This window comes from Hemibagrus wyckioides, linkage group LG02 (assembly GCF_019097595.1).
Source record: "Hemibagrus wyckioides isolate EC202008001 linkage group LG02, SWU_Hwy_1.0, whole genome shotgun sequence".
Taxonomy (NCBI): Eukaryota; Metazoa; Chordata; class Actinopteri; order Siluriformes; family Bagridae; genus Hemibagrus; species Hemibagrus wyckioides.
Window position 1 is genome coordinate 9,253,683 of NC_080711.1, and position 12,245 is coordinate 9,265,927.

The window sequence follows — 12,245 nt, forward strand, 5'->3', positions numbered from 1 at the left end:
GTGGGCGATAAGAGAAAGAGAGAAGTTGTGTCACCAGTGTAGTGATCTTATTAGAGCCCAGTGGTGTTAGTATACAAATAAGCCCAAAGTAGACTAAGAACTGACCCCTTGGGGAGCTCCACTGAAGCTGTGAAAAGATGAAACTATACTAAATGCTATGTGGTGGGATCATGTTGCATGGAGTGGAAATGATCTGGTAGATCGAGAATTTTTAAAGATCATAAAGATGACACTTGATGCCTTATTGACATGGCTAGTCTAAAGAAATTGCCTCTAAAATATTAATAATAACCCATCTGAAACATTTCCCCATATTTCTAAGGGTGCAGATTGGGGTCAGATTATGATACCGAACTGGATGAATGTGTAATGAAACCGCAATGTAAACAAACTGTGTTTAAAAATCATGGCAGTGATAAGGTCAGTGAGGCTCATGTCCTATTTTAACATTTAATCAATATAACCAGGCTTGTCAGTGTTTTGCTACACTGGGGCATTTCTTTACACTAAGACAGCGGTTCCTCTATTTTAACCCGCAGGGGAGTTTATCAGCTTTAATCAAAGCATGCATAATATTTCTTCCTTTTTTAAAAAAATAACCTTGTGGAAAGTTACATTGAGATTTCGGGGAGGTTCAGATGCACCACGCAAACATGGCTCGCGTCCACAAGCTCCCTGTACAGAGCACGTAGTGCGTCATTGCGTCATTAATCCAGTTTGGACCAATCAAAAGAGATTTGCTGAAAGCGGGTTGCCATTATGTTTAAGGCAAATCTTAAGACGTGGTACCGGCTTTTTTAAACAAAATTAAGAAATACTGTTTGACATTTTTCTTAATAGTGCTCATGACATGTTTTCAGAATAAAGACAGAAGAAGATTCTGGGCACTTGGAAAGGAAGCTATCGACGGGTGCAGGATATTTCTGACGCGTATTCCGAGATTTAGCTAGCTAGCTATCAAGGTTGCTAGCATACGCCAGAGAATACTGAGACGCGCCACAACGTTAGCTGACCAGCCTAATTAGCGGCTAGCGATGTCTTTCCGCCGCCAGAATGTGAGTATTTAGTCCCCACCTGATTCTAACTGCATTTTTCTAGACATAACATTTACACAAAGGTCGATTCAACTGCATTGTGTCGGCTACCAAACTGGCTAGGTTAGCTAATTGGGTAGCTAGCATGTTGTAGCTAGTTTCCAGTCGCCGGTCATCCAGCATGGACATCGCAAAAGCGAAATATCACGTGTGGACAATCCTTATGCATAAAATACAATTAAAATAATATCTTTTCAGCAACAGTCTGGACCAAGTGGCCGCAAAACGTCTAACGGACCTTCGGGATCGGCCGGCATGTCACCGACAGTTCCTGGGAGTAACACTACCAGACAAACCCCTGGAAGGTAACCTGAATCCGGCTTACTCTTCAGAGAAAAGCCGAGGATTGGTATTTCATCATGAGGCCTACCGGTTAAAGGGGGCGTGTACATGACGACTTAATGATGTACGGTTCAGAAAAGACCAATTGGACAATATCTTACAGAACTAGCAGACCTACTGGCCAATTACAGACGAGAAGCCATGATCGACATTCAGTCCGACCAATTAATTAATCCCTATCGGAATCGTCAACACCCGCCTTTATAGGACGTTTGCACCAATAGAATAGGGAAACTCACTGATCGACGCTATTACTGACCAATAACTGTTTTGGGGCAGACACCAACGAGAGCTCGGTAGTGTTTTGTTGTTGTTTTTGTAACCCATATGATAGTGAACAGTGTTTGGCTTCTCCATTCCAGCAATTTTAGACGGACCGACCGACTGACCGGAAACCTGGAATGCACGTGACAAAAACGTATTAATATATATGGGGGTTTTTTTTAGACGTCATGGCCGCAGTAGGTGTTGAAAATCTTCGTGTGATCGCTGCGGCGTTTTGTTTATCCTTTATTGTCACGATGTTGTTTGCGCATCCTGGCTAAAGCTAGCCTGTTAGCTGACGCATTGGTTTCCGCTAATGTTAGGCTGATAAATATTACTCGCCCGGTGTCTAGTTATCGTCGTCGTTTATGCAGTGTGAATAAATGTCAGGATATAATAGGATTTTAAAGCTGTAGCTGGTGGTTTGTTAACGCTCTCATTACACAGTACCATCGTGGCCATGTTTTGGAGCTGAAGGTCCGAATAAGAACAATATGAATGTACACATTCAGCAAACCAGTCCGAATATGAAGAATAATAACAACATTAAAATGAGAAATAAACTTTTTAAAATGTTATTATAACGCTTTAGACGAGGACACACATATAGGTACCTATGTCTTTGTTAATAAATGCACAAAATCCTTACTAACCAATTGGTGATGGTCCCATTTTGTTACCTAATATTTTGTCACCTTACGCAAGTAGGCAACTGAATCCTTGTGTTTTATATTTTCTGTCCCACGGTGCATATTTTCTGTCTGTTTAGTGCAGTTCTGCTATTTGAAAGCCCATCGCACAATTTTGTCCTGACCATATGAATATCTTTTTATTTTCAGGAACAGAAACTCTGTAAAGCCTCCCTCACAGTCTCCTCCTGTACGTAAACCTCCAATTTTCTCTCATTCTTATCATACCAGTTACGTCACTTGCCCAGTGTTTTGCTTGTACGCGTCTTCCTCTTTCACACAATATTATCGGCATACGATTACAGATAGTGTGCCGGCTTTTTATTATGATATTCTAATTTTAACCTTGCCGTACCAGGATGCACATTTTAGTTTCAGTCGATTTGGTGTCCCTAACAATTGACAACCATCTTATTTTCACACTTGTCTCCATTCTGTTTAATTGCCATTACATTTGTGTATAAAAATCACATTTGTGTAAGAGGTGTACTGCAATGTCAGTATTTTTTTAAGATTGTGTTAGGCATGTCCTTCTTTATTTAGAAAACAGAAAGTTTCATGTTTCTTTTTCTTTCAGGTGTTTGAGGGAGTCTACAATAACTCCCGGATGCTCCATTTCCTCACAGCTGTAGTGGTGAGTTTCTTGCTGTTTGCATCACAGAAACTAGTTTGAGTATTCAGGCTTCACCTGAGTGAAGCTCATCAGTTTTTGTTTTGGTGTCCTCTATTTGTCTGTTAAAACATATCGATTTCTGCTCTTTTTGAATTCGAATTTATTCTCTTCATTTGTCTTTTACTTTTATAAAATTCATTTTCTCTAATTCTTCTCTTCCCAGGGCTCTAGGTGTGATGTGCGGGTGAAGAATGGCAGTGTTTATGAGGGAATCTTTAAGACACTAAGTTCAAGAGTAAGTAAGATGCTTCTGTGCATTAAACACACCTACCAGTGGACGTTTGCTGTAATAACCAATTAAATGAAATAATCAATAAAGAACAATACAGTCATTATAAGAAGAGTCTGTCATATCTAGATCCACTCTTCATATAAATTTTTATACTATACACACTCATTGCATAGGAATACATGATAGGGTGTAGGTGTGTCAAAAAAAGTAAAAATAAATGGCCAAAAAAAAAAAAACAACAACTTTTTCTTTAGGCCCTAGAAAAAGTTCAGCAGAAAAACATGGGATTGTAAAAGTTAAAAAAAAAAAAAAAATCCATTAATACTGCGTTATAATACATTATAACCCTAGACAAGGTGTTCTGATAAGAACCTATATTTACTTTTAAGCTCTATGTTCTTTATTATTATTGATTTACAAATAATTGAATTGATTTTTCGCAGTGTGAGCTGGCGGTGGACGCCGTGCATAAACTGAGGACTGAGGACGGGGATGGCTGTGGAGGTGGTACGTCTGTACACCCCAGGAGAGAGGAGATCACAGACACAATGATCTTTAGCCCAAGTGACTTGATCACCATGACCTGCAGAGATGTTGACCTCAACTATGCTACACGAGGTGTGTGTGTGTGAGCGTGCCTCTGGAGTGTTGCAAGTAATATGTAATATTGATCCAACCTGGTCTGATATAGCTTGATTATACTCCTGTTTGTGTGTTTCTAGACACCTTTACAGACTCGGCAATCAGCTCATCCAGAGTAAACGGTGATCACAGAGAGAAGGTGCTGCAGAGGTGGGATGGTGGAGACAGCAATGGAGAGAACTACGATCTAGATACAGACGCAGTGAGTTGAAACACAACGTACATACTGAAATATCACCCACACCCTTAAAGAAAAGCACAGCCATCCATACAATAACAGGCTATGCTTCTGTCAATGAAGGAACTTTGGTTGTATAGTATATAGAGCCATCTAGATTGACATTTCAGAGCATGTGAAAAGAATTTCCGATTTAGGTTTACGTGCATGTTTTTTACTTTCATTGTCTTCTTCCTCTTTTTTCCATAGTCTAATGGTTGGGATGCCAGTGAGATGTTCCGCTTCAATGAAGAAACATATGGGGTGAAGTCCACCTATGACTCAAGCCTCTCAATGTACACGTGAGTTTCGCTAACATGCACAGCCGAAAGACGATGTTTGTTTTGTTTCCCTGTCTTATCTCATAGTCTGAGCTTTCAAACACAGATTAAGCTTAATAGACAGATCGTTTCGATTGTTGGATTGGATTTTGAATGTTGAAAGTATGGGAATGTAGAATGTGTCTGCTGACATTGTATTTTAAGCCAGACAAGAATCAAAGAGGCAGGTAATGTCTAAAGTCATTTCCCCACAAAAAAATCTTTGTACCTGAAAGATTGATCTCTCGCTCTCTCTGTGTCTTTCTGTCTCTCTTTTAGGGTTCCCCTAGAGCGTGGTAGCTCTGAGGGTTTCCGGCAGCGAGAGGCGCGAGCAGCTAGACTGGCCAGTGAGATTGAGGCCAGCGCACAGTACCGCCACAGAGTGGCACTGGAAAACGATGAAGGGAGGACTGAAGAGGATAAGTACAGCGCTGTGGTGCGGGATGGAGGCGAGCGAGAGAGGGGTAGAGATAGTCCGGGCTTCTCCAGCTCTGGGAGCCGGTCAGTATGCCATATTGCTCAGCTTCCATATGGATGTGCATCATGTTCTCTGTGTGTGTATACATACCTTTTTCTTTCTTCATTGTTGATTTTTCTTAGGGAGGGCAAATACATTCCCTTACCCCAAAGAGCAAGAGAACGAGAAATTGGTGCATCCAGAAGTGATAGAGAAAGAGGAGGACCCTCTTCCTCTCTTCCTAATCGAACAAACAGACCTGCCCCCTCAAGTTCGTCCCCCAGACCACCTCTCCCCTCTGGCAGTGGTCAACCCACACCGCCTTCTGATAGGAACAGTCCATTGTCAATTAGAGGTGGATATTCCCCGCACCAAGCACAGTGCAGCCCACCTGCTCAGCCTCGGCCCTTAGAAGTGGGCCATGCCAATCCTGCCCCACACATGCTTCCTCATTCTCTTTCACACCCTCAGTCTCTCTCTGAGTCTGCACGACCTGTTAATGGAGGTAAGGTGTCTATGGTTATATTGTGACTATTATAATACCTGTTGTTGTTATTATTATTCTTACAATATGCCTTTTTGTTTTTCGTTTGTAATATAGTGTCCTCTAGAACATCTCCCAAATCTCAAAGGCCTGCACAACCCAGAACCTTGCGCACGTCCAACTCTCATTCTTCACCTACAGGTGAGCCCCTCTGTTGCACTTTTAAACGAAGTAATGTTTAGTGATAAGCAGTGTGTGTGCTAACAAAGTAATCTTCATTATTAACCTCTCCCTTTTACCTTCTTTCTCTTTCATTGTCCAGTCTCACATTCCCCCAAACCTGATGCACCCAACCAGGATTCCCCTCTGACTGCCTCTACCTACCTGGACAGCCCAAAGTCCTCTACCGCCACCCCAATCTTCCCTGTAGATGGTGAGCAACATTAATCCTCCATAATGTTATGTCATTATAATAATTCATAGCAAAAAGTAATTTTTCCTGATTGTATGTCAAGTTGTCTCTCCGTTTCTGTGTTCCGTTCATTTATTTTCATTTTTTCTTTTTGTTCAACTTTTTGTGTCAGTGAATGAGATCTTATCCAAGGAGAGGACAGAGAGCCCTGCCAGTCCTCAGGAAGGCAAGGGCAGTAAAGGTATTTTTTTTATTATTATTATTATTATTATTATCTATGTTACAGCATGCAAATGTTTTTTTTTTTGTTTGTTTTTTTTAACTAACTGAATGATCTGTGTTTTCCAGCTGCCTCACTTCAGCAAAGGTCACAGATAGAGGAACTTCGCAAGTTTGGGAAAGAGTTCAGAGTGAGTATAATATAATGAGTCTGTTTACTTTGTCATTGTAAGTCTTTTTGGTGATTTCTTGAGCACTGAAGGATGGTTTAAAAAAATCATAACACTTTGCTTGTCTCTCCGTCTCAGCTTCACTCTAGCTCCTCGCCATCCAACCCTAGCACTTCAGCCACACCTGGTGATCCTGCTCAGCCAAGCCCTACCCAAAGCACACAGACAGACTCAACCCCCTCCGCAGAGCCTAAAACGGTATCGCCTGCAACACCAACACAGGAGCATCCGTCAGATGAAGCAGGCAAAGAAACAAGTGCTGAATGTCCAACTGCAGCCACCCCTCCATCTGCCACACCCACAGTCACACCCTCTGCCACACCTGGTGGTGTTTCCCAGTCCTCTGGTACAGACGGACAAACAGTGGTTCCACCCCAGCCTGCGAGGACACCAGGCAGGGAGGACGGCAGACCGGAGGCCGCGGACAGAGTGGAGGGTGTAGCTGAGTGAGTACAGAGTGTAGAGGTTGTGAAATAACGCGTTTTATATTTCCAGCACTGCTCATGTGTCTGTTGTCAAACTCCTAACCCTGTTTAACAGCCACCATCAAATGTGGGTGGATTTGGTAATTATGGCATGAAAGCTTGATTCTAAAACATGAAATTACCAGCTGCTTTAACAGCTGTTTTGTTTGCACTAAGCAGATGTGTGGATGAAGCCTTGTGACGTTTCTTTCTTATAAGTGTCTTATCTCCAGCAATGCTCATTATAGTAGTAAAAACTAATTTAACTAATTCTTTCTCCCATACAGTCAAGTGAAGAAGTCTACACTAAATCCCAATGCCAAAGAGTTCAATCCTGCCAAGGCACCTCTCACTATGGTGAGTGCTCTGGCCTTCAGCTTCCTTTCCTCCCCACACACACACATGCCCTCAGGCAGTGTTTCATGCTGTAGAGTGTATGTAATATACATGCTGTAGAGTACACACCAGCTTATGTTGTGTTTGGTGTTCAGGTGAAGCCTTCTGCGGCCCCCACAACCACACGGCCCACGCCTCCAAGCCCCTCAGTGGTGCTCCAGCCTCCTGCAGGACAAGGAACCATCTACAGCCCTCAGTACCTGAGCTATATCTCAGCAGTACCCTTACAGGGCCACTCTGTGCAGGTACACACACACGCTGTTCTATCCTTGTTTTTTGTAATTACAGCGCAAATCGTTATCAGGTAACCCTAGACTTTGGAAGTAATGCTTTGTTTTGCTGCGTCTTTGCTAGGCACCTCAAATGTACCAGTATGCCGTGTCTACAGTGAGCCAGGGGAAGTACCCCAGAGCTAAAGGTATTTTTCTGTTATAACAATTTACCACCCAGTCTATACAGATTGTCTTGTCTTCAACAGATTTTTCTGTAAACTGATTTTCTTTTCCTTTATACTGCTTACCCATTTAATAAGTGTAAGGGCATTTTGAAAATGGTGTCAGTAAACATCTTGACTACGTTAATTCCACATACACTGATTGTACAAACAAACTGATTGTAGTGGCCAGTACTATGGATACAAACCAAATGTTCAGATCTACTTGCATATGCACACAAGAAGCCCATGCTAATGGTGCCTCCTTTTCTCGAACAGGATCAGTGGTTGCCCCTCGTCCAGACCACAACTCCTCTGCGCCTCCTATGCTCCAGGCAGCAGCATCAGCAGCAGGTCCTCCACTTGTAGCTTCTCCTTATGCTCAGTCTTACCTGCAGTATGGCCAGGTCATCCCTGCCATGCCACACTATGCTGGACAGGTATACCAACAGTTTAAAATTTATCAACATGTCTAGATAACTCTCACACACAGCATGACTAGTACGTTATTGATGTTGCACATACTGTCATATGGAATAAAATTGTCCCGAACCTTCAAACTAATAAAACATCTCTATATCTTGTCTTTGTTAGCCGGTATATTCCATGCTACAAGGTGGAGCCCGTATGTTGAGTTCAGGGGGACACCCTCAGACTCTTGGACCTCCTGGTCCTCAGTACCCCGGCCAGACTGAGGGACCCCCAGGAGCCCAGCAGGGCATGTACGGTACGTCTCATACAAATGCGATGCACCTTGCATAACGGAGTGTACAGAACACTGTCGAAATCTCTGCACAATGTCTGTGTGTATGTACTGAAATATCAGTATCAAACACATATATGCACAGCTGTATACAATGAACAGTATAATAATATCCCTCACATTTGTGCATTGATCAGCTTGTGCAACATTTGTGCAACACATTTACATAACAGATCACCCCAAATGGATGGCTATGGTAAAAACATCCATTTCATTTAATCTATCAAAATATCAATTTCCACTAGTTATGCATTTCATGTTTTAAAACGTATAGGAAAATGCCCATGACTGATACAACCTGCTTTTTGTACATCCATCCAAAAGCTTTACATTCTGTGGAATGAATGCTAAAATATGCTATTTTGCTTGAGCTTTGAATGCACTGATTTGTGGATTAACTGGATTTGTAAAATTGCTGACAAAATATCTTGATATTTTGTTTCCAGCCCCCCAGTCATTCTCTCATCACTCAGGCTCCATGCATCCTCCGCAGCCCTCCACCACTCCCACCGGCAGCCAGCCGCCCCCTCAACACCCTGCTCCCAGCCCAGGACAGGTATTAACCCACCACTTAGCACAGCATCTTACACAAATGGGGTTGTTATTAATAAAGACTTAAATTGAGGTTATTAAATTGGTCTGAATACTGTTTTTATATTAATCCCACCCCTGTCTCTCTCTCTCTCTCTCTAGTCTGGTCAATCAGGTCCACAGCCACAGACTTTGTATCATTCAGCCCCCCTGTCTGCTCCCACTCCCCCTAACCTGCCTCCAGGCCACAGCTCTCCCCAGGCCTCATACCCTCTCCCGGGCTACAGCCTGACAGGACACCAGCCCCTACCCCACCCCTACTCGTCCATTGGCCAGCTCACACAGGTACTGCATGCTTACACTCTATCTCAAGCATTTGGAACTGGAAAAGTGTTAACAGTGGGCCGGGGTCATTTTGCATGATTTCACTGTTTAAGCAGAAAAATAAGATTGGATTGGTTCCAGGACCGAAATGCTACCTGGAACCAAGTATTAGTGGTGTCAGCAGCTTTGGCACAGCATCACTGAAAGTTAATGTTAAAATTGGGGAAATAAATATTGCATGATTTAAGCATCAGTTTTGCCTGAAAAAATTTTAATCAATACTAACAATTCTACTATTTTACATTTTCATGTTTATTATTGTTTTCCTATTAAACACCCGTTACATTTGTGTCCTAAATATATCAAATCATTGGGTCTAATTTAAGTATATTAGGAAGCAATATATTTATTGAGATGGGTCACATTAAGAGTCTCTTATGACTTTAATGTTAGCATATCTTCAGTTTTAGCTTTAGGACATAAGGCATCAGGTTCAAACAGAAATTAATGACTTCTCAGAGATGGTGAAGTAGATAAAATGGTATGAAACTGCTAACAGATTTCAACAGTAAAAAAACAGCATTTAGAAATAGAAGAATCCTAAACAAAGCAAGTTGGAAAATGTTTAAGGCTCTCAAACTGGAATTTCTTAATTTCATTATTATTTCCAAAAGCACCAGCACTGTATCTATAAAAGGGTAGCTGGGGCTTGCAGCTCGTTTAGATGCTGCGCATGTTGGTTCAGCTGCTCAGAGAATGTGTGCAATATGTAAGGAAAAAAACATGACAGGAAGGCGTGATGCCATTACCATAGTTGTGTTCTTTCTCTTATACTAACAGCAGTTTGCCAAGAGTAACAATTTATTAAAGAACGACGTGCTACACTGCTAAAAAATTAAGGGACTTAAATCACACTTAAATCATGCTGAAAATCAAAGTAAAGAATTGAAATTGAATTGAAAAACTTCCTCTTCGTGCCCCCAACGTGTTACATGCAGATACCGCTCCTGCTGCTAGGTTGTTGCCGTTCCTCAGCGCTGTGCAGCTTCCCCATGTAATGAGGAGCTAGATTCTCGAGATGATCTTCCATGCTCTTGAAATTGTGATGGGAGACACCCCATCCTGGAGGAGCTGGACTACCTGTGTAGCCTGATTGGGTTACACAAGACAAATCAGTTAGGAAGGATAATAAGAGAGCAATTGTCTGTGGCCACCATCTGCAAAACCATTTTTTTTAGGGGCTTTGTCTTGTTGTTGCCTCTCCAGTGCACATGCTGTCAGTTTCCTTTGCACCAAAAATACAAATCTCGTCTGCTTCCTAATTGGACAGACACCAAGTTGCCCGAGTGTTCTACTGTGATGATTGTGTGTTCCCTTATTTTTTTTGAGCACTGCATTTGTCTGTTTATATTTGCAGTTTATATTGTGAGAATCTCCATGAAGCAAGTTTGTTTCTGTTCTCACATGTCGTTTCCTCACCAGACCCAAAATACAAAATACTGCTTGTTGTGTTATAGAGGAAGTCTTAAGGATAGAGGCTTTGCACTCTCTGTCAGAGGTCTTAGAAGTAGTAGCCTCCACTTCATAGTGTTTTTTTTTTTGTTTTTTTGTTTTTTTTTGTTTTTTACAGTCATGTTTATGATTATGTGAAACAAGTCAGAGCAAAGCAGTTGAAACTCATTGTAATACTTTTCTCATCTAGAGAAAGTCTGTTGTTACTGTGACTCTCTAAGTAATGTTCTGTATGTTTTGTGCTTTCTCTCAGGCTCATGTCCAAGGAGCACTCTCGGGTCCTCATCACTCTGGGGGTCATGGGCATCCTCCGATGATGCTGCTTCATGCTGCTCCTCCTCCCCCGCAGCAGGGTCCCGGTTCCGGGCCTGGCCCCCAGCACCCCACACATGCACCCCCACCACCCCAACAAGGAACTCATCAGCACTACACCTACATCGGGCACCCTCCAGGTGAAGCTTCAACACTGGGGCATAATCTAAATCTGTTTCCAATAGTGTAAATGCAGACAGTCAAGTCATTTGTTCTACAAATAGAACAATACAGCATCATTTCATTTCTCTGTTGTAGTTTATTGGAAAAGTGGTCTAGTACATGCTTTGTTAATAAAGGCACATAATTTATAAAGGTACGAAACCTTGTTGATAGGAAGTTTATTTTGTTTGTTTTTTTCCAGCTGTGCAGGTGCAGCCCCACCCTCCCCAACAGCTGCCCTTCCACCCTCCTGGAAACTGAGTCAGAATTCATGCTTCACCTGCCCCTGATGATTGGAGTGAGAGTTCCTCTTGCTGATTCTGGACCACACTAACACAAACACCCAGTCACAAACACTCAGACACGCACGCACACACACACACACACACACACACACAAACAAACTTCTTTCCCTTTGCTCCAGAAACAGACTTTTTGTTTTTATTCTTAACCATTGGAAGGACTTTCCTTTTTTTGTTTAAGCAGAAAGGATGGGCACACAATGCGTGCCTAAAAACAGAGGGAATGAGTGAATGAGTGAGAATGACCAAGTGAGCATGATGGAATGAAACAAATGAGATGAGAGAATGAGATGTTTTATAAAAAAAAAAAAAAAATAGCAAGATTTCTCCCTTCCTCCTCAACCCCTGATTAAATAAATAATAAAAATGACTAAAAAAAGGAAAAAAAAAAATAAAATAAAACAAAAAATAAACAAAATTTCAAACTCTAAACAGTGGTGTTGGCTTTAATGTCTTTCTTTTTTTTCCCCAAGCATTTTTATGTAAAAAATTTGTTGGTTTTTTAATGAAAAAAACAAGCAAGGTAAAATTTAGACACCAAGTATAGATGAAAGTCAATGTGGTGCATCAGATCTATGTGAAAAAGGTTATAGGGTGTGTTAAGCTGTGGTGCTATTGGAACCGTGGTTTGAGATGTGGTGACGCACCTGCATGTGTCAGTCCTGTGGTTGGAAATTGGCATGTGTTTGTAATTCATTATTACAAATAGGTCTATCAGAAAAATAGAGAAAAGCTGAAAAACACTTTTAATTTCAATAATATGCAATATTC

At 41.7% G+C, this 12,245-nt stretch overlaps 1 protein-coding gene across 6 annotated transcripts; it reads left to right on the forward strand.

The window, feature by feature from the left end:
- The first annotated feature begins 724 nt into the window (after window positions 1–724).
- atxn2l (ataxin 2-like) lies at window positions 725–11,566 on the forward strand. Of its 6 annotated transcripts, none has more exons than XM_058373845.1 (24): window positions 725–1,055; window positions 1,299–1,399; window positions 2,540–2,579; window positions 2,967–3,023; window positions 3,226–3,297; window positions 3,738–3,912; window positions 4,017–4,138; window positions 4,364–4,455; window positions 4,753–4,974; window positions 5,074–5,435; window positions 5,532–5,615; window positions 5,737–5,847; window positions 5,999–6,067; window positions 6,175–6,236; window positions 6,354–6,721; window positions 7,027–7,096; window positions 7,231–7,380; window positions 7,490–7,553; window positions 7,848–8,008; window positions 8,163–8,295; window positions 8,778–8,887; window positions 9,025–9,207; window positions 10,952–11,150; window positions 11,375–11,566. In XM_058373845.1, the coding sequence occupies exons 1-24, from the start codon at window positions 1,035–1,037 to the stop codon at window positions 11,431–11,433; spliced, it is 3,087 nt and encodes a 1,028-aa protein (XP_058229828.1). In that variant the 5' UTR covers window positions 725–1,034; the 3' UTR covers window positions 11,434–11,566. The 6 variants fall into 6 exon arrangements, with proteins under 6 accessions (XP_058229828.1, XP_058229820.1, XP_058229837.1 ...); XM_058373837.1 differs by having other exon boundaries at window positions 726–1,055; window positions 1,293–1,399; XM_058373854.1 differs by lacking the exons at window positions 725–1,055; window positions 1,299–1,399 and adding an exon at window positions 1,444–1,854.
- Window positions 11,567–12,245: the final 679 nt, after the last annotated feature.